The sequence below is a fragment of the Nansenia antarctica genome, assembly GCF_963989245.1.
Source record: "Nansenia antarctica genome assembly, chromosome: 2".
NCBI lineage: Eukaryota > Metazoa > Chordata > Actinopteri > Argentiniformes > Microstomatidae > Nansenia > Nansenia antarctica.
Window position 1 is genome coordinate 21,282,209 of NC_137675.1, and position 22,104 is coordinate 21,304,312.

The 22,104-nt window shown below is 45.5% G+C and overlaps 1 protein-coding gene across 1 annotated transcript; it reads right to left on the reverse strand.

The window, feature by feature from the left end:
• Window positions 1–614: 614 nt before the first annotated feature.
• Window positions 615–21,755, reverse strand: cygb2 (cytoglobin 2; the record flags this gene model as incomplete). Its single annotated transcript, XM_080522824.1, has 4 exons — window positions 615–779; window positions 1,076–1,307; window positions 19,739–19,974; window positions 21,741–21,755. The coding sequence occupies 4 exons, from the start codon at window positions 21,753–21,755 to the stop codon at window positions 615–617; spliced, it is 648 nt and encodes a 215-aa protein (XP_080378950.1).
• Between the last annotated feature and the right edge of the window lie 349 nt (window positions 21,756–22,104).

Sequence of the window (22,104 nt, forward strand, 5' to 3'; positions counted from 1 at the left end):
AGTTTCACCCATAAATCTAGTGCTATTGTTCATGAGAAATGTAAATTGCCGTGTGTATGGCTGTTTGTGGATGGCTGTGTTTCGGCAGTGCATGAAATAGGCAAGCTAAGAGCATCCGTGACAAGTGGTGGAAATTCTGTGAGCAACAAATTCCCAAAATGGACGCCGGCTTCCTTGAAAACATTGATTGAAGATCAACGAGACTACAAAGAGTCTTGAATGAGGGCATAAGATTACACACGCTCACTCACTGTACACTATATAGACAGATAGAACACTCTGGGGATTACACAGTAAGTACACACACAATGCGTCAGTAGGGGTAAAGGGGGGTTCCCCCCCCAAAAAGCAGGGATACAGTAGAACACAATAAGAGATTCTATGAGCGGTCACAGAATCGTAGTCAGCCACTGTCTCTACACTCTAAGGAAAGAAAGGTTCTACCTAGAATCAAAAAAGGTTCTCCTACAAGGACTGAGGAACCTTTTTGGGTTGTGGGTAGCACCTTTTTTCTCGTGCACAAAACACTGTCCCCACATCCCTGGTCCCTTTAACTTTTCGTGTCTGGACCAATAGAAAGACCACCGTCCCCCCCCCCCCCCCCAACCGGCCTTTTACACTGCTGAGCTGAGGGGCTGGGACCAGCCTGCTTCAGTATAGGCCCCTGTCAGATGCCAGTAGATTGTCCCCATCAGTTTGGTCCACACCACCTGCACCTCCGTAGTGAAGCTTTCTGGGAACTCTTCCGACAGCACCTCCAGCATCACCCCGCTCAGAATCTGAGAGATGGAGGGAGGGAGGGAGGGAGGGAGGGAGAGGGGAAGGTTAGAGAGAGAAATACAGTGAACATTTAGAAATAAAAGGATGAGGGAGTGAGAGAAAAGGTGAGAGAAGAAAGAGAGGGAGGGGAGAAGAAAATGAAGGGGAGATGAAGGTGAGGAAACAGTGCTGCGTTCATAGCGTCAACATCCTCAAACGTTTCCCATCTTTCCCTCAGCGTTATCGGCCTCAAAAAGGCACAACTTTGACCAACACTCGTCACCGGTATTCCAACTGACATTCTCTCTGTTCTCACCTTAAAGTACATGGGCTCCACCTTGTGTTTGAGCGCGTGGGTCTTGCCCACCAGAGCCAGGACGGAGGACACCTTCTCCGGGTCGTGGAGGTTCTCCACCACCGTGTTGATGGCGCCCATCACCCTGCGGCCGTGCAGCCTCAGCTGGGTGCTGCGCTCCATCTCTTCCACGTCGTCCATGAACTGGAACTGGCTGAAGTACTGCTTCGCCGACGGGAAGTTCACAAAGAACCTGTGGAGAGCGAAGGATGAGTTCTGGATGAGTCAGCCCCCATATAATAATAATAATAATAATAATAATAATACATTAAACTTATATAGCGCTTTTCTAGACACTCAAAGATGCTTTACAAACTGAAAAGATCGAGTAGTAATAATAAAAAGGAAAACATTAAAAGAAAGTATAGGGGCCTAATTAAGGTAGTGCTGGGGACACATGGGAAGGGGAGGGGGAGAGGGTTAACTGGTGAAGGCGAGCTTGAAGAGGTGGGTTTTGAGGGCCTGTTTAAAATGTTGGGAGGGTGTTGGCCTGTCTGATGTGGTTGGGGAGGGCGTTCCAGAGGGACGGGGCTGCGGGTCCGGAGCTTGGTCCTGGTGGTCTTGAGGATGGTTTGGTCGTCAGACCTGAGGCAACGGGAGGGGGTGTGGAGGGGGACGAGGTCGGCAAGGTAGGAGGGGGCCAGATTGTTGATGGCTTTGTGGCCAGATTGTTGATGGCCCATATGGGGCGGCTGTGACTCAGGAGGTAGGGCCGGTGTCTAATGATCACTAGGTCGGCGGTTCGGCGCTTTGAGCCCCGGTTTGCCACATGTCGAGGTGTCCTTGGGCAAGACACTGAACCCCAAATTGCTCCCGATGAGCGGGTCGGCACCTTGCATGGCAGCCTGTCGCCATTGATGTGTATGTGTGTGTGTATGGGTGAATGACAGGCCATTGTAAACATGCTTTGGAATAAGGCGCTATAGAAGTGCAGTCCATTATCAGCCCCAGAGGTGAAGTGTTGGTCAGAATCAGGGGGTGAGAGTGTGTAGGGTTGGAGAGTTATGGATGGAACAAAGCCAAAGTACAATATATACAGTTTATACACAGTACATCAAACCAGGTTTGAAGTTTTACAAGGAACCTGTGAAGAGAAACGAGTTAGTTAAGAGGGAAGGTCATGGATGAAGCAGACCCATAGATCTACAGGGGTGACGTACTGTGTGTGCTGTAATAAAATAACCTCAGTGTGAAATGTTCATGAGAGATGATGAATAGCGGTTAATGGGCTTGACAAAACCCATTAGAAGCCTTTTAAAGCAGCTCATTAAGTAGCCAAGATCCATTTTAGTGGCAGACGGCAATGCATAGTACGCTCCGTATCGGACCGAAGCGTTCAAGCTCGATGAACTATGAATCTGTCTATCCATCAAATGAACGCTCTGCGGTCATAACAACCTCGTGCCCTATGACACTCGGTAGACACGTTGCTCATTACCCTGTGTGACCTAGAGCTGGCCAACGTGGCCCCAAATTCAAGCCTTGAAATGTCACTCCCGTTAAAACACACACACACACACACACACACACACACACACACACACATACACACACAAACGCACACCCACAGAAAAAAAACAGCACTTGGATATGTGAGATGTCGCTAGTTACTCCACGCTTGTTAAAATGTGTGACCTGGAGGTAGCATAACACGTCCCTAAAAGTCAAGCCTGGAAATGAACAATGTGCCTGAAGTTGTAATTAGCTACTCCACATCCAGCTCCTCACTCCTAGGCTGTGATTGGGCTTCTGCCACTTAAGTGTTTATGCTCAGAGATGCACGCTCACTCCTCTCCTCCAGTCTGCTTCTTTCAGCAAATCCGCTCAGGGCGCCGTGGCAACATGGCGTGATTGGCAGGCGGAGGACAGTGAAGTGGCGCTGATGAGGCGAGCATTGTTAAGATTGTTAGGTCTCGTTGAATGTAATTAGAGGCAGGTGCTGAGGACCGGAGAAGACACACAGGCGGGTGTGTGTGTGTGTGTGCATGCGTGTGCGTGTGTGTGTGTGTGTGTGTGTGTGTCGAGGTTAACTTGGTAATGGTTAAAAATTGGTAATGCATTGGTTGGGAGTGTATAGGGACATGATTTAATTAGGAGACTGTGTTGGTGTGTGTGTCTTGCCGTGCCGTGCATATGAGTGTGTGTGTGTCTGTGTGTGTGTGTGTCTGTGTGTCTGTGTGTGTGTGCGTGTGTGCGTGTGTGCGTGTGTGCGTGCCTATTACATCTGGGGTCACACATGGTCTGAATATATTGGTGATGGAGTTTCCGATGGCCATTTAAGACGGGAGAGTAAAATAGGTTTGGAGGCATATAGTGCCTAACACTCCTCCCCAGGATTTCTTAACAAAGTGGTGCTGGATTGCATTATCAAAACAGACCTGTTTATTCATGTCTAAATAAGCTTAAAATACCTCTAAAACGGTGAATAAACTGAGGAACATAATAAACCCAACAATTACATCAACTTCAGAGGGTGGAGATAAGATCATGTAGACAATCTCACAACCCTGTGTGTGTGTGTGTGTGTGTGTGTGTGTGTGTGTGTGTGTGTGTGTGTGTGTGTGTGTGTGTGTGTGCGTGTGCGTGTGCGTGCATGCGTGCGTGTGCGCGTGCGTGCGCGTGTGGTGCGTGCGACGGTGCAAGCGTGCGTGTATCCCTCTCAAGATGTATGTTTAGACGGGAGGACCCTTCCGTATGAATTGCTATCCATTATTACTATCCATTATTACTATCCATTATTAATAACATAATCACCAACAAAACACAAGGCAAGCAAAGAAAGAAAGAAAGAGGCAGAGACGTTCTACAGTCTGTCAACATCGGCTGTCCTCTTCTTTGCTGTTGAAAACCGGAAAAAACGTTGAGACCTGAAAACCTCACAGGCGGGCCTGCAGCGCCATCAGGGATTACAGGCTTCACACAGCGACTACGGTGACTGATGCCCGTGACGTGTTTGTCTCTGAACTTCTACCCGTGTTTACACAGTGACTCATTCTCAGGGCTATACAGTAAATCCCATTCTATTACCACCACCGGAGATGTAAGCAGGGAGAGAATGTGAATCACTCTGTGTGGTATTGTTTTGATTCAAGGCTTTGATTATATATAGCCTACATCAGCCTTGCCACTGACCCACCATTGAGGTGAGAGAGAGAGAGAGAGAGAGAGAGAGAGAGAGAGAGAGAGAGAGAGAGAGAGAGAGAGAGAGAGAGAGAGAGAGAGAGAGAGAGAGAGAGAGAGAGAGAGAGAGAGAGAGAGAGAGAGAGAGAGAGAGAGAGAGAGAGAGAGAGCAGATTCTGCTCCTGTAATATTCACATTCATAGTAAACAGACACACTTGTCGTTCTGGCATTTCGTTTGATGCCTTTGACACCTCATTTGTGAGAGTGAATGAGTGTGTGTGTGTGTGTGTGTGTGTGTGTGTGTGTGTGTGTGTGTATGTTCATTGCTTGTACTATATAAGGACTGATGAGATTTTGCTGAGGTTTCACCTCCTCGTCACCTTTCTAGTGACAGCACACAGGCTATCCACAAAAGTAAACAAAAGCAGGTTACACACACACACAGACACACAGACACACAGACACACACACAGACACACAGACACACACAGAGAGACACACACACACATCTCATTCCACTCCTGACCCAATTTCACTTGTGTACTGTAAGCGCTCTTTTACATGAGTGCGGCTGACTTGATATGGAAATGTAGTTGAGTTATTCCTGTTGGTTAGGTTTGGCCCCTGGCAGCACCACTACACTACACTACACACTACACTACAAAGTACACTACACTTCACTATACACGCTACACTACACACACTACACTACACTACACTACACTACTACAAACCACACTACACTACACGCCACTACTACAAACCACACTACACTACACTACACTACAAAGTACACTATACACAGGGGTGCACATAACTTTTTGGGGCCAGTGCTCAGAGGAGCACCTAGGGATGCTGCTTGGTGCTCCCCGAGCTCACGAGTCACGACCCGTCCCACAGGATGGATAAAAAAGGGATACATGGATAACTTATATTAGCAAAACGACATTTATTCAAAAATAAGATGAACAAACAAATGATTGTGTGCAAAACAAAAGAAACAAATGAAAAATCAAATGACTGCTCTTTAAGCATGAAAGTCTGTCAGACTCCTTTAAACACAATGAAATCAACTGACATCTCTTTAAGCACTAACTGAATGTCTGTTCTTTAAATACAATGAAATCAACTGATATCTCCTTAAGCACTGCTCTGTTCTGTAAACACTGAAATCAACTTTCAACAAAAAGTTACAACCTAAGCATTTACTTATGCTACAAGCTTAATCATCATCATCACTGCTCTCTTGACTGTTGTTAATACTGTCCTCAATTTCAACCATGGTAGAGGATGTTGTAGGCTATCACTTTAAATAGCTCATTATTTTGATTGTTGCACAAAGTCTTTTTTTTTTCCTTCTAATATAATTCCCAACCATATTCCCTGGGTCAGGGGTCGAGGTGCGATAATGAAGCTGTAAAACAAACGTCTGAACGTTTGAAAGCTTCAGAGAAAAGAAACGTGAAGTGCCTTGGTGTTGTTTTTCCTTTTAGCGACGAGTCGTTCGGGACTGAATTTTCACGTGTCGGCGTGATAACCATGCGATGCGCGATACGCGGAATGAAAGTACAAGTTACGATACTTTCCGAATGTTTTCGTGAGGGGAGTCGCCGTGGTCGTCGTCGGTGGGTACATTGTGGTCATGAAAGGATATGGTATTGGTATTAACGGGCAGTCAGCAGTTAGCAGTAGGAGTTTTGAGGAAGTCAATTCCTCTCCCAGCGCTTCCAGCTGTTGGTGCGCAAGAGCGCGTTCATGCCGCTGATCCTCCGCGCAACATGCATTTTGGCGACGCATGCGCACTGGCGCACCAGTTATGTGCACCCCTGACTATACACTACACTACACTACACTACACTACAAAGTACACTACACTACACACTACACTACACTACACTACACTACAAAGTACACTACACTACACTACATTACACTACACTACACTACACACTACACTACACTACACTACACTACAAAGTACACTACACTACACTACACTACACTACACTACACTACACTACACTACACTACACTACACTACACTACACTACAAAGTACACTACACTACACTACACTACACTTTGCACTTAGCCCTAAGGTACTCCAGGTAAACTGTCTCTCTAATTGTAAGTCACTTTGGATAAAAGCGTCTGCTTGTTCAAATGGGATGTAAAACGACACTACACCCGCCTGGCCGCCTTCCCCAGATCCTGTGACATGCTAGGTTACGCTACGCTAACGCTCTCCAGCACCTAGCGGTCGGAGCCAAGCTCTCCCAGATGCCGTTACACTAACGTCAATAATACTAAATAAATAATAAACACACTGCTTTAGAAAGGGAAAAGACGGGCTGCTAGCTCGCTGGCAGATAAACATGAAAGTTGCCAGCCGCTTTGAGGAGGAGAGCAAGGATGTTTAACTTTCAGAACATGAAGGAGTTGGTTTCTTGCTGTCCCTGTGGGTTTAGTGCCAGCCAGGATCCTCTGCAGTAGCTTTACATTTAGTAATTTCCTTATTTGCTAAGAGTACAATATATCTTAGATAACAATACTACACAAATACCTCCAATATACTGTTTCTCTGTGCATATGTAAGTGTCTATTTCTGTATGACCTAGTATGCACATGTTAGATACAATTCCTCATTCTATTCCATGCATTACAATGAGCCCGTCCTCTGATTTCTACCTCCACCAGCCTCCACTGCTACAGTGAGAAGTAGGCCTATGCCATGGTGGTAAACACGCCAGACCAGGACCTCCACAACCAGCATCTTCACCTGCAAGACTGAGACCAGCCACCCGGACAGCTGATGCAACAATTGGTTTGCATAACCAAAGAATTTCTGTCAGAAACTGTCAGAAACCGTCAGAAACCGTCAGAAACCGTCTGTCAGAAACCGTCTCATCTGCATGCTCGTCGTCCTCACCGGGGTCTTGACCTGACCGCAGTTCGTCTTCATAACCGACTGGGCATGACTGGGCAAACGCTCACCTTCGATGGCGTCTGGCACTTTGGAGAAGTGTTCTCTTCTACGGATGAATCCTGGTTTTCACTGTACCGGGCAGATGGCAGACAGCGTGTATGGTGTCCATGTGGGTGAGCGGTTTGGTGAGGACAACGTTGTGAATAGAGTGGCCCATGGTGGCGGTGGGGTTACGGTATGGGCAGGCATTTTTGATTGATTGATTGAAAACTTTATTAGAAGATTTGCAGAAGTAGGTACATGAAAGTACATATTACATACAAGGTCAACTAACAGGATAAAAACCCAAGAAAGCCACTGGCTTATTTCAATTGGGGTCCTTGATTCTCAATTCATCGTTACATGTAAGACAGACAAAAAAGCTAGTACTATCTACAAGATAATACAGACAAATAACTATTACTATCTACAAGATAAACACACATCCATCATGGGAAGAACAATACAACAAAACATAAGGTATGTACAGCGGGTAGGACAGGTGGGGACATACACCACAGGTGGGGGCGGGGGACAAAACACAAAGTATGTACAGTGGGTAGTTCGGGTCTTTTAATCTGATTTTTGATTTAGAGCAGGGGTAGGCAACCTTTTTGATATGAAGTGCCATTTTTGTATTTTCTTGTTAGTCAGTGTGCCAACCACAATATCAACATTAATTATGACTCGACATCAAACCAAACCAAACAGACCAACAGATCTGCAAATCCCCCCCCCCCCCCTCGGTGGATTTTTTTTTCAAAACAGTTGTGCAAAAGTCAATTTTGGTGAGTTGTTTCCATACAATTTACTTATGTGACATTAAGGTAATTAATAAAGGAGACAACTACAGTATGTAGGTGGTAATCTACATCTTTCCTAGTGGCAGACTGGTTCAATCTCCTTAGAAACAAAACATGATTTAGCTCAACTCTAAACGAACTGCACTGTTAAAACGCTAGATTAGACCTCACCTGTGTCCCTGTCCCTGTCACCTGTTTAGACCTCACCTGTGTCCCTGTACTTGTCTCTGCTGCCCTTTGACCAAAAGAGGTCTTTAAGCCAATGTCCTTTTTTCCCCTGGCATATTTGTTTTACCAGCTCACCTAGTAAAAGTGAGACGATTGATAATATCAAAAACATGCTTGCACACACATATAACTTACTCACACACAAGTCAGGGTTACTGGCCCCAATTTGGTACAATTATTACTGAAATTATTGAGAATAGAGACATTGTTGACATACGTAAACTAGCTCTTGTAATCTTTAATGTTCGCTAACTAGCGAACTCACTAAAATAACATTAGAACATGTTTGTACTGACAACATGACATGAACTTGTTCATTAATATGTTACATTTGAACCAACAGTATGTAAATGGCATTAGTTTGTTTAACACACCTGAATGAACGAGAATCGTGGACAAGGTTTTAACATTAACGTTACTCATGGCTTGTTTATTGAGGAACCGATGTCTCGCTCCAGTGTTGCCAGATTGGGCTACTTTTGGTCACACTGGACGGGTGGATTCGGCAGCTTTTAGACTGGTTGGGCTTGAAATTGTCAAATCCCGTCTGGCAACCCTGCGCTCCACTACAGCGCCTGGCTAGTGGGGTGAGATGGAGCCGGGAGGATTTGAGTTACCGTTGTGTGGAGTGGATACAATCACCAAAATGACTAAACGTGTTTCAGATTTTAAAAAATGTTAAGCCAGGTATGGCGAGTGCCATGAATTGCCATACCAAAACGACGCCTATTGAGACACAGAGAGCGAGCCACGCACTTTTAATGAATGGATTAAAGAGCCGCACAGAGACAGGCAAAGAGCCACATGCGGCTCGCGAGCTGCGGCTGCATTCGTAAATTCGCCCTGAGAGCGCCGGAGCGTCCCTGAGACTGCCTCTAGTCCAATCAAATGACTTGGTCCCATTGTGAGGTTGAACCCAGTGTGCGCGAATTTACGAACGCGGCCAACATATATATTAAAAAAAAAATAATCTCCCATTCTCGCACTTATTGCTTGCGTGCCACTGATTAAGCTGTCGCGTGCCACTGCTGGCACGCGTGCCATAGGTTGCCGACCCCTGATTTAGAGGGTCCAGTTACGGATTGCAGCCTCCTGTAAATGTTTTTTGAGAGTGGTTTTGAAGGTGGGCAGTGTTTTGCACTCCTTTAAGATTATAGGAAGGGCGTTCCACATTTTTACTGCATAGTTTGCAAACGAGTTTAACCCCTTGTTTGTGGTGCAACGCGGTTGAACGTGGTTCGTGGAGCTTCCTCTGGTGTTGTATGTGTGGACGTTGTTCACTTTTTGGAAGTATGTTGACAGGTACTTGGGTGTCTTTGTGGTGTAGCGTATCTTGAAGACCAGGCCCAGTGCAAGCTGCTGCACTCTGTCAACTACTCGTAGCCAATCAAGGCTCAAAAAATGAGCAGCGGTTAGATGTGTCGTAGGGTTGAGGCCTAGCAGAAGCCTAACCAGTTTATTTTGGGCTGTCTGGAGTCTTGTTTTATGGGCCTTTGTGGTTCTATAGTACCATGATGTTACGGCATAGTCGAAGTGACATTGAATGAGAGCTCCTGATAGGGTCCTCAGTGTGTTTTTACTGACAAGTAGGGGTGTAACGGATCACCTAACTCACGGATCGGATCGTGTCACGGATTTTGAGTCACGGATCGGATCATTTTTCGGATCAACACAAAACATATTTTTTTAATTAAAACAACATTTTCCTTGAATTCTGTAAAAACACCACTTTTAATGTGTGAAACAAAAAAACAACATTCAAGATGTCAAAACTGATATATATCACATATATATATAACATCTATATATAACAACATATATATATATAACAACATATATATAACATCACTGCTGCAAAGTAACAGAGTACTTTTTTTGTGTGTTTACACAATCACCCAGGCTGCTTAGCGGGTGATATGACGTGATATAATTGGGACAGAGATGAGTGAATGAATGTTGTTGTCAACTCAGTACACATGCAGAGAGTGAGAATAAAGCGCACATGATTGTTTTTCTACCGGTTACATTTGAATGAATGAATGGTCTTTATTGTCATTGCTACAGTACAGGTACCAAACAACGAAATGTAGGAGGGGTGGCTCCCCTGGTGTTAGGAAAAAAAAAAAAAAAAAAAAAAAAAAAAACGATTTTGCTATTGATCCGCGGTACACATGCGTTCCGAACCGTGGAGGGCGATCCGAACGGATCACGGATTATCCGTGATCCGTTACACCCCTACTGACAAGTGAGGATATCCTGTACAAGAATCTAGTTCTATGGTTCACTTTTTTGATTACTTTTGCTGCCATTTTATCTCCGGAAAGATTTGCCTCTAAGATGGAGCCCAGGTATGTAATATCCTCTTTTCTTGTGATATTAATGTTACCCACTTTTATTTTAAAATTTTCAGCCTTTCTGAGTTTAGATGGGGATCCGTATAGGATGGTTTCAGTTTTACCTAGGTGTATTGATAGTTTATTGTCAGCTAGCCAGATGCAGATTCTACTCAGTTCAGTGCTTAGCGCTTTTTCCACCTGCAATATGTCCCTGTCAGAGACCAGCAGAGCCGAGTCATCCGCGAACAGGAACAAATTGCAATCACATGCTGATGACATGTCATTCACATATATTAGGAACAGTAAAGGTCCCAAAATGCTTCCTTGTGGAACGCCGCAGGTCACTGGGAGGGGGGGGGACAGTGTTCCGTTCACACTAACCACCTGTTCCCTCCCCTCTAAGTAGGATTGCATCCAGCTCACCGATGTTCTATCGAACCCAATTGCTTTCAGTTTATCTAACAATATGTGGTGATCTACTGTGTCGAAGGCCTTCTGGAGGTCCAGCATGACCATGCCGCAGTACTTGCCCGAGTCCACCTCATGGTTGATGTGGTCGTTCAAATAGAGAAGGCATGTGTCAGTGGAATGGGATGTTCTGAATCCTGATTGAAATTCATAGCTTTTTTTCATCAGCTTTTTTTCGGTAAGGTACCTATCGACCTGTTCATAAACTATTTTTTCCATAAGTTTCGAGATGGAATTAAGAATAGAAACAGGTCGGTAGTTGCCTGGGTCTAATTTGCTTCCTTTTTTATACAGTGGGGTTACCCTTGCTATTTTAAAGTCAAGGGGGACGTGTCCCTGTTTGATGGAGAGGTTTATTATGTGGGTGATGATTGGGGTAATGGAGGCAGCTGAGTCTTTTAGAAATCTGGCTGGAATATTGTCATGGCCCGTGGCCTTTTCTGAGTGTAGAGCGCCTAGCTTTTTAAACACCTCATCGTTTGACACCATGGAGAGTTTAAAATCATCATTGCGTACACCCAGTTTATTGTAGAACTCACGGATGTGCTCTACACCATAACGCCCTGAGTGGGGTGGTAGATTGTTAACTAATTTAGTGGCTATGGTTGTAAAGAAAGTGTTTAAGCACTTAGCCACATCCAGCTTGTCTGTAAGGAGAGAATCACCAGATTTGATGCTGATGTTTGTAGACCTGGTTTTGAGTTTTTGACTGCAACCTAGTTGGCTATTAAGTAGCTTCCAAAGGTCACGTGGTTTGTTTAAGTTTTCTTCGATTTTGTTATCGAGGTATTCTTTCTTAGCAGATTTGGTCATGGTAATTACCTGATTGCATAGTTTGTTGCATTGTTTTTTAATTTTCTCAAAGTGGGTTTTGTGATCTTCGTTTAAGTGTTTCACTAATTTTGATTTGCATTTTTGAACTTCAGAGCATTTTAGGTCTCTGACTTTCATAGCATTTAGAATGTCCGAATTCATCCATGGTTCCGATCGGGTTTTAACCCTGGTGGTTCTCATGGGGGCTATACTGTCAATAATATTTAGGAATTTGGTTTTGAAACCTAGCCATGCCTCTTCAACCTGTGTGTATTTTAGTTCATCAAACCAGTCTTGATTCTCCAGTTTATGGTTTAAGGCCTCACTAGAATAGGATTTAAGGGATCTAGTGGTTATAGTTTTATGACCGCCAGCCTTGGGTTTTTGTTTTTTACGAGTGCAAAAGATCATGTAATGATCACTTAGCCCACATACAATAACCCCACTCTTGGAGATTTTGGACTCATCCGATGTTAGAATGAGATCTATGGTGGTTTGAGTAGAAATACACACCCTAGTGGGTTTGGTAATTTGTTGACGGAGACCGTGTAATTCAGAAAACCTAGTGAAGGATTTGAAAACGGATGCTTCATTTCTGAGCATGTCCGTGTTCAAATCTCCAATAAGAATCTTTTCCACACAGTCAACGTCATCCAAGCACCCCTCAAGAATATCATAGAAATCACTCTGATCGGGAGGTCTGTAGATAGAACCAACCAGCACCGGTTTTGCTTTGTTAAAGATAATTTCAACCCAAACAGATTCTAATTTGTCATGATTCAGGTCATCACGGGTGTTAAAGATAATATCGTTGTGAATGTACATGCAGACACCACCCCCATACCTGTTCCTGTCGTTTCTGATGACTGTGTAGTTAACTATTTCAATCTCTGGGTCTTTGATGGATTCATCAAACTTGGTCTCAGAGAAGCTCAAAATATGAACCTTGCTGTCATGGAACATTTCTCTGATTTGGTCCAGTTTGGCATATGCTACGGACAACGAACACAGGTGCATGTTGCAGCATGACAATGCACAGCCCCATGTTGCAAGGATCTGTACACAAAATGCTCTTTTAAAGGTGATTTGAAATACATTTTCCGATCCAATTTATTTACATTTTTCAGAATAACATTTGGTCGGTTGCCGACTTGTTCCCCCTTTCACCAGCTGCCGTCACATTTGGCCCTGCAGTAAAGCCTAGACAAGTACAACATGCTCTATGATGACGTGTCACGACACACACACACACACACACACACACACACACACACACACACACAGACAGACAGACACACACAGACACACACACACACACACACAGACACACACACACACACACACACACACACAGACACACACACACACAGACACACACACACACACACACACACACACACATATACAAGTACAACATGCTCTATGACAACGTGTACCGGAGACAGGAGCAGTGGAGTGTCTGGTGTGTCAGGGACATCCTCATACTCACACAACCTGACCTGTCGCTGCATATATAAATGACTTAATCAAAGTGTCTCCTTTGGTGGCTTGCTAATCATATTCTGATTAGTCTCCTCTTGAGGGCCTCTTTTTGAGAGATCTCTCCCATCCCCTACATGACACTGTGGCAGAGCAGAGAAGCTCCTTTAGCAACAGACTATTTACTACTACTTTTTATTGTATTCTATTATTCTATTGTCACTTTATTTTGTTGTTGTTGTTTTGTGTTGTGAGCTGCTGTAACGCCTTAATCTCCCCTTGGGGATAAATAAAGTATCTATCTATCTCTATCTCTATCTCTCTTTCTCTCTCTCTCTCTCTCTCTCTCTCTCTCTCTCTCTCTCTCTATCTATCTAAGAGGTTCTGAGGTCTGGGAATGACTTTGACTCAGTCAGACTTGGACAATGGAGAGGCAGTGGGACAGGACGTACAAACACACTATAAACAAGGTATGTATTTAAAAAAGTATTTGAACAGCACACACACACACACACACACACACACACACACACACACACACACACACACACACACACACACACACAAGCAGCCTCCAGTAAGCTTCTATAAAGTTGACCAGGGTCAGGATCTCGATGTCAGGAAAACTCTGGGCCTTAGTGACCAATTCAACCAAAAGATTCAAACTCATATCGGTCCTGCTTGCGATCACAGCCCTCTGCTACCTACAGTACTACTGTCCGTCTGTTTGGTGATTTCAATACACTGTAAGTGCCAAGCCATATGTACTGTACTGTGGGTTAGCCTGGGGGTGGGGGGGTCTACTCGTTGGTGCAATTGCATTTGTATGCCTTGGTGATGACACTATTAGTCCAGGCCATTGCCACTGTGTGTTCTCTCCCCGACCACCCAAGCAGATACGACAGACGTGCTAACAGGCTAACATGCTAACATGCTAACACAGTCTGCGTTCGCATTAGCCGACAGGGACGTTGAAGTCAACCGTGGAACGCATTGACCTAGTATCCGTACAACACTGTTGGCTTCTCATGGTGGCTAGTACGCTGATAATCCCTTAACAACAACCATATCACACCGTTACCTGTTTCAGCATCAGCCATACATCAGGGGATGGCTGGTGGCGGTAGAGATTGGAGGACGGGCGCTCATTGTAATGCATGGAACCGGAATGAGGAACGGTATTGCACGTGTTTTTGATACCATACATCATTCCGGTTCCATGCATTACAATGAGCGCCCGTCCTCCGATTCCCGGGCGGGAGAAAACTAACTCTCTCCGAATCACTGATTCGCGTGGGATAAGCATTATCACAGAACCCATACCTTCAGTGAATTATGGTAGGTAAATTGCGGTGGAATTTTTACAGACATTTTTACGGACATGGCCGATTCGCACGGGATTAAGAACACAGACGACCTCCGTAATGATTACAAATTACCAGAGATCCCCAGATAATACTAATGTGTGAACAGGGCTAAACCTTTGGGTTGTGTTCATGTTTGCCCCCCCATCCTGGGTGTTCCCGGTCTAATTAGACCGGTCTGATTAACTGCTTCATATCTCCAAAACTACATGGTCAAATTTGCTAAATTTGGTACCTGGTGAAAGCTGAGACCTGTGAGATGTTAAAACATGAACATAGATATGACCAAATTACTGTAATGTGACTAAATACACAGTAGAAATTTAATATTTCATTTCCGTTTTTGAGAATTTCAAATAAGAAGGCCAGTTACACCCTGAAACTCTATATATCTCTGCCAAACAACACATTGGATCAGTTCTTCAACATCTCAACATATACTGTGCAAAATTTGATGAGAGTATCTCTCTCCCTCTGGTTGACACCAGCGCAGGGGGAAGTTCAGGCTTGTTCTTCCTCACTGTCCCCACCATGGTGAGCTTGCGTTTCAACAGCTCCTGACCAAGCGCATATGAGGTGAAAAAGTTATCACATGTGATATTATGCCCCTTGAGACCGGCTGTCATGTCCAGCACAACACGCATGCTCTGGTTTTTTTCTGGCCTTCCATCAACAGGTTTTCCCGTGTAGACCTGCATATTCCAGGCATAGCTGCTCCTGGCATCACATGCTGCCCAGATCTTGGTTCCATACTTGCCTGTTTTGCTTGGGATGTACTGCTTGAAGGGACAGCGACCTCTGAAACGGACCAGGCGCTCGTCAACTGTCACCTCAGGGCCTGGATTGTACATCAGTGGTAGGCGCTCCACCCACCTGTCCCAAACGTTCCTGATGGCAGCCAGTTTGTCATTTCGCCAGCGGGCAGGTCTTGTATCTCTGTTATCAAATCGGATAACTCTCGACAGGACATGAAACTGCTGTAATGACATAGTGGACCGGAATATAGGCCTCCCGCACTCCGCATCCCACAGACTCTTTGTAGCCTCATTGTTTGACTGATATACTCCTGCTAGAATCAACAGACCTATGTAGGCTTGAAGGTCTACCTGGTCCAGTGCTCTCCATGTGTCCCCAAACACACGCCTCCCCTCCAGGTTTGTCATGTCCAGTACAATTTCCTCAATGGACTCTGGTAAAAACAGTTGGAAGCTGGACTTGATGTCATCCAGACGAGATGTAGCATACCGCGTTGGTCCTGGTGTCATCCTTATGATGTTTTCCACTCTCGCTCTGCTTGCTCTATCCTGGGAGGATGAATACCAGAGCAAGTTGCCACCCTTGGACTGGAATGTCACCTCAGGTGCCTGTTCTTCAGGTGCCTCTTCCTCAGGGGCCTCTTCCACAGGGGCCTCTTCCTCAGGGGCCTCTTCCTCGCCGTCTGTCTCATAACATTCTGGATCGAAGTCAGGATCGGTGTTGTCTTCCAATTCTGAGACATCCTCCTCTATCTCTGGTTCAACTTCAATCTCCTCTTCATCTGGTTCAAAAATTCGGTCGAGAGCCTCTCTGACAGATAATCGCTTAGACAGCCGCTTACTCATTGTGTTCACAGAGTGAATTCAGAGCAAAGCACAAATAAAGCTTTATATAGGGGGTCTGTGAGAGTTTAGTCTGGAAGGTGTGGTTCACGTGGGGGGATGGGCATATAAGCACCGGAAAGAGAAGGGTTCCCATAACAAACACCTGTTTCATTTGATACATTTCATAAGCACGGGAAAGAGAAGGGTTCCCATAACAAACACCTGTTTCGTTTGATACATTTCAGTGTTTGTTATGGGAACCCTTCTCTTTCCCGTGCTTATGTGTCCATCAGAACCATACCTTCCAGAGTTATGGGAACCCTTCTCTTTCACCCCAGGTGAACCACACCTTCCAGTCTGGAAGGTCTGGTTCGGATGGGCAAATAAGCACGGGAAAGAGAAGGGTTCCCATAACAAACACCTAATTGTTTAGTTTGAAACGTGTCAACCTTTATATATGAGGTATTTGAACAGGTCTGATACATCCTGGAATGTTGTAGCTTGTTACAACTTGTGTTATCCATTAATTTCCTATGGCGGTCATTTTTGACCGGGAACACCACCGATGTTACAAAGTTGACTAAAACCACAAAATTCAATGCCAGTGGTTAGTCAGCAATTGTATATGTTCAAATGCCTAGTGTGGAGGATATCATAAGGCCTTGAGGCAATCAAATGTAAAACACAATATTTATGATTGATGAAAGTTGCTCTCGGTCAGATTTGACCGGGAACACAACCGGAGGGTTTTAAGAGAGATGCTTTAGCTGTTCAGATGCTCCGTTCAGAGAGAGGAACACAGGAGTAGAGCCATCAGAGCAGTCAAACCTGGGCATGGAAAAGCAAAGCCCATGAGAAACTTTCTTGAGGGGGTGAAAGAGGGAGAGAAAGAGAAAGGGGGGCGGAGTGGGTAAGAGAAAGAAGAGGGGTGGGTGGGAGAGAGAGAGAAGAGTGGTGGGTGGGAGAGAAAGAACAAGACGGGGAGAGCAAAAGAGAGACGAGGAGGTGGGGGGTGCGAGGAAGAGAAGGAGAAAAGAAGAGGCATTGAAGTGCCAAAGCTTGTTGCTGTCATCCACAGATAAGAGTGCCACACACGCACACACATACACACACACACACACACACACACACACAAGCAACACACACACACACACACACACACACACACACACACAAGCAACACACACACACACACACACACACACACACACAAGCAACACACACACACACACACACACACACACACACACACATATATACATACACACACATACACGCACACACACACACACACACACACACACACACATATACACACACACACACACACACACACACATATACACGCACAGACACACACAGACACACACACACACACACACACACACACACACACACTGCCCTCTGAGCTGTCTCTAAAGGACTCGCTTGTCACCCCGACCCAGGAATGGGAGGTCGCCCTGACGACGCCACGTCGTCCATTTTAATGAGTCCTTCGGGGCGTTCCATAATGGAACACTGAGAAAATGTGGAAAAAAAGAATCATAGAATCATTGAACATTTATGCAGCAGCCTTATCCTCAGGGGCGAAGCTGTATACAACATGAAGACCAACTCGATTACAAAAGAGGAGCATCAGTCCCAATCAATATCAAGTTGACTTTATATCGTTAGGTGTCCACACACAACACAAACATTACATTTCAGTTCTCCAGTTTAACAATAAAACACAGGCTGACCCCTGTAGGGTTTTACAAAGACTATGTAACGATATGCTCTGAGAGAAATATATATCGTTCTCAGATCAGTACTTCATTAGATATTGGTTGTTAGAACTACAGGACAAATGATCTTCAAGGATAAACAGACTGGTCAAATCTGATCTGAAATCAGCCACAGACACAAGCCTGAGACGACAGTGAGGCTTATCAACCCCTTTGCACGACCTGCCAGAGACTTATGTCCATATCACCTCTTAACATATATTTTTATTTTATTATATTATTATTCAATTGTCACTTTAATTTGTTGCTGCTGTTTGTGGTGTGAACTTCTGTCATGCCTTAATTTCCCCTCAGGGATCAATAAAGTACCTATCTATGTATCTATGTATCTATCTATCTGTCTATCTATCGAACGATCTAACAACACCTCCACACCTCCTCCACACCTCCTCACTATAGACCCATCATCACACTCTCTGCGTTCAAAACCAAGTCATGTCTGGTTACGCATCCCACTTATCTTGTGTATCGACATGTCGAAGCTAAACTGAAAACACATTTTTGGAGGATTAAGAGTGTGCTCAACAGCTGTCAAATGGTAGAGAGGGAACCTGTTCACCTCATGTGGTCATCCGTGTGTGACAGATACCGGTATTTGAAAACCAAATGAGGTGTCAAAGGCATCAAACAAAACGCAGGAACGACAAGTGTGTCTGTTTACTATGAATGTGAATATTATAGGAGCAGAATCTGCTGCTCTCTCTCTCTCTCCCTCCCCTCTTCTCTCTCTCTCTCTCTCTCTCTCTGTATATATATCTCTCTCTCATTCTCTCTCCTCTCTCTCTCTCTCTCTCTCTCTCTCTCTATCTGTATATATCTCTCTCTCTCATTCTCTCTCCTCTCTCTCTCTCTCTCTATCTGTATATATCTCTCTCTCTCTCATTCTCTCTCCTCTCTCTCTCTCTCTCTCTCTCGTTCTTTCTCTCTGTATCTGTCTATCTGTATCTCTCTCACTCACTCACGAATACACACACACTCTCACTTAAGTTTTTTTTTTTTATGTGTCAAACTGCCTTTAGGATTCAATAGAGTGTTTCTGAAAAACATGTTTTTATTAAGGACATAAATAATGTTCTTTTAATGGACTGACTTATATAGCGCCTTATTCCAAAGCACTTTACAATGACCTCTCATTCACCCATTCACACACACATTCACACACCAATGGCGGCAAGCTACCATGCAAGGTGCCCGCCCATTCATTGGGGTTAAGTGTCTTGCCCAAGGATGTGGTGGCCAACCGGGGCTCGAACCGCCGATCTGCCAACCTTGCGATCCTTAGACGCCGGCTCTACCTCCTGCGCCACAGCCGCCCCTTTTCAGGTGTTTTAGGCTGAGTGCAGAATAGCTCTGAGTGTGTGTGTGTGTGTGTGTGTGTGTGTGCACAGTGTGTGTGTCACCGAGCCTGCTACAGTATTGTAAACAAATGCTAAGCCCTCTTCTGAGACATAGCAAAAACATGCACACAACAATCATCGAAAGTGCAAGTGTCTGTGTGTGTGTGTGTGTGTGTGTGTGTGTGTGAGTGTATGTCTACCCATGTGTGGATCATATCCCTTTCCCCACAAGCCTTGATCCTCCACAGGATCCCTGTTACAAACCTCAATAGAACTCACCTGAAGAGTTACATACCGTACATACATACATACATAAAAAAAACGAATCCAGCAGGTAAGTCTGGTACCTGATGAGTACGGAGATGCCCACGTCCTCGCAGTTCTCGTAGACGCACCGCCAGGTGTCCTTTATCACCTCCCTCTCGGCGTCCGTCAGGGGCTCCACCCGCTCCGACCGCTCCCCGCGCTCCTTCTCTCCTCCGTCCATGGGAGACGAGGAGGTCCTCCGGCGCAGCAGCTCCGAGGCTCCCAGCAGCGCCCGGGGGAGGTAGGGAGCGAGGGAGGGGGGGAGGGAGAGTGTGAGCTGGGAACCCACGACGGAGGGGGGGGGGGGAGACGGGAGATGGAGAAGGAGAAGAAAAAGATGTAGCCCTGTAGCCCAGCCAGCCAGCCAGCCAGCCAGCCCACCCCCCACCCACACCACCACCACCACCACCACCACCCCTCTCCGCTGCACCCCTCTCCGCTGCTCAGCTTCTCCTCCCTCCCTCTCTCCCCTCGTCGCCCTAAAACTTGTCCTTCAGTGGAACACCCCCTCTTTTTCCTCTCCTCCTCCTTCACTCTCTCTGTTTTTCTTTCTCTTCGCCTTGATAGGGGAGATGTTTTCTCTCTGAACTTCTGTGGTTCTGTGGAAGACCTGATGGAATGAGCGAGGGAGTGGGAGAGAGGGGTGGAGAGAAAAATAGAAGGGGGTGGAGAGAAGATAGATAGAGAGAGGGGGGGGCAGAGAGAGAGAGAGAGAGCGCGCACCTTGGATGTAGTAACACCCGGCTCTCTTTCCCCATCTCTGTCTCTCTCCTCTCCTCCCCTCTCTCTCACACTCATTTTCTCTGTCTAGCATGTTCAGACACACACACACACACACACACACACACACACACACACATGCACATGCACATGCACGACTGTTGTGTCACAGCTGTGTGGATTCCTTAGAGGGTATGGGCAGACAGGCAGACAAATTAGTGGTGGTGATGGTTTGTGGCGGTGTTGGTGGTGGTGTGTGAGTGGATGTGTGTATGTGTGTGTGCACATGTGTGTTTGTGTGTGCACATGCATTTGTATGTGTTTGTGTGCTTGCATGTGTTAGTGTCAGGGTTTGTATGTGTGTGTGTGTGTGTGTGTGTATGTGCATGCGTGTGTGTGTGTGGTAGCGGGGGTTCTGTGCGGCCTCACGGGAGAGTCTTTATCCAGTATGACAGAAAAACAATAGGAAGTCTCTGTTTCTCCACAGACTCTCACAGGACATTGTGGCTGACAGCTTGACAGGTGTAGGAGAGAGAGGGGAGAGGAGAGAGAGAGAAAGAGAGATAGAGAGAGATAAAGAGAGAGAGAGAGAGAGAGAGAGACAAGCAGGCAGACAGAGGGGGGTGATTAGTTACCACTCACATCCAAGTTATGTTTTTGCAGAGCATAATTATTGCATTATGTCAATGTGTAATAATAATAATAATAATCATAATAATACTACATTAGACTTATATAGCGCTTTTCTAGACACTCATAACATTTAACATAATGTTAAACTATATTAAGGTATAGTCAACGCGCGGCTCAAGCCTCAGACAAGTTTGAAATCTCTGATCTGAGTGACGCAGACAGAGAGGTTTGATGGAGCCTGCTCCTGAAGGGGTCAAACACTTATCGTATCTCCATATCTCTTGGCAATCTGTACTGAAGATATTGAAGATATTGAAATAGGCACTTTTGACATTCCCTCGCTGGCGCGGCGCGGAGAAGGGGAGACGTTTTCTAAACTGCTGACACACACACACGCACATGCATATACACACACACAAACACACACACACACACACACACACACACACACACACAGGCATATAGACACGCACGCACACACACACACACACGCATATAGACACACACACACACACACACACACACACACACACAATAGGAGGGGAGGCGAGATGCCTCCTGACAGTTTTATTATGTGATGAGGTCTATTGAAAATGCCTGCTATTTGAGACGGAGCTGTCTCTGGAGAGATGACAGATTTCAACACAAAGCCAATTGTGTCACTCGTCAAAACGCCACAAAATAACTTACCAAGACGTTGTCCATGTGCCATCCAAGGAGAATAGGCTAAATACTTCATGGGCGACAGTGGACTGCACTTCTACAGCACCTTATTCTCAAAGCGTTTTACAATGGCCTTTCATTCACCCAGTCACACACCAATGGCAGCAAGCTACCATGCAAGGCGCCGGCCCGCTCATTGGGAGCAATCTGGCGTTCAGTGTCTTGCCCAAGGACACCACGACACGTGGCCAGCTGGAGATCGAACCGCCGACCTTGCGATCATTAGACACCGGTTCTACCTCCTGAGCCACAACCACCCCACCATGATGTGATGTGATATTCACTTTAAATGCAAGACAGAAAGAAAACAAGGTGAAATGTGAATAGCTGA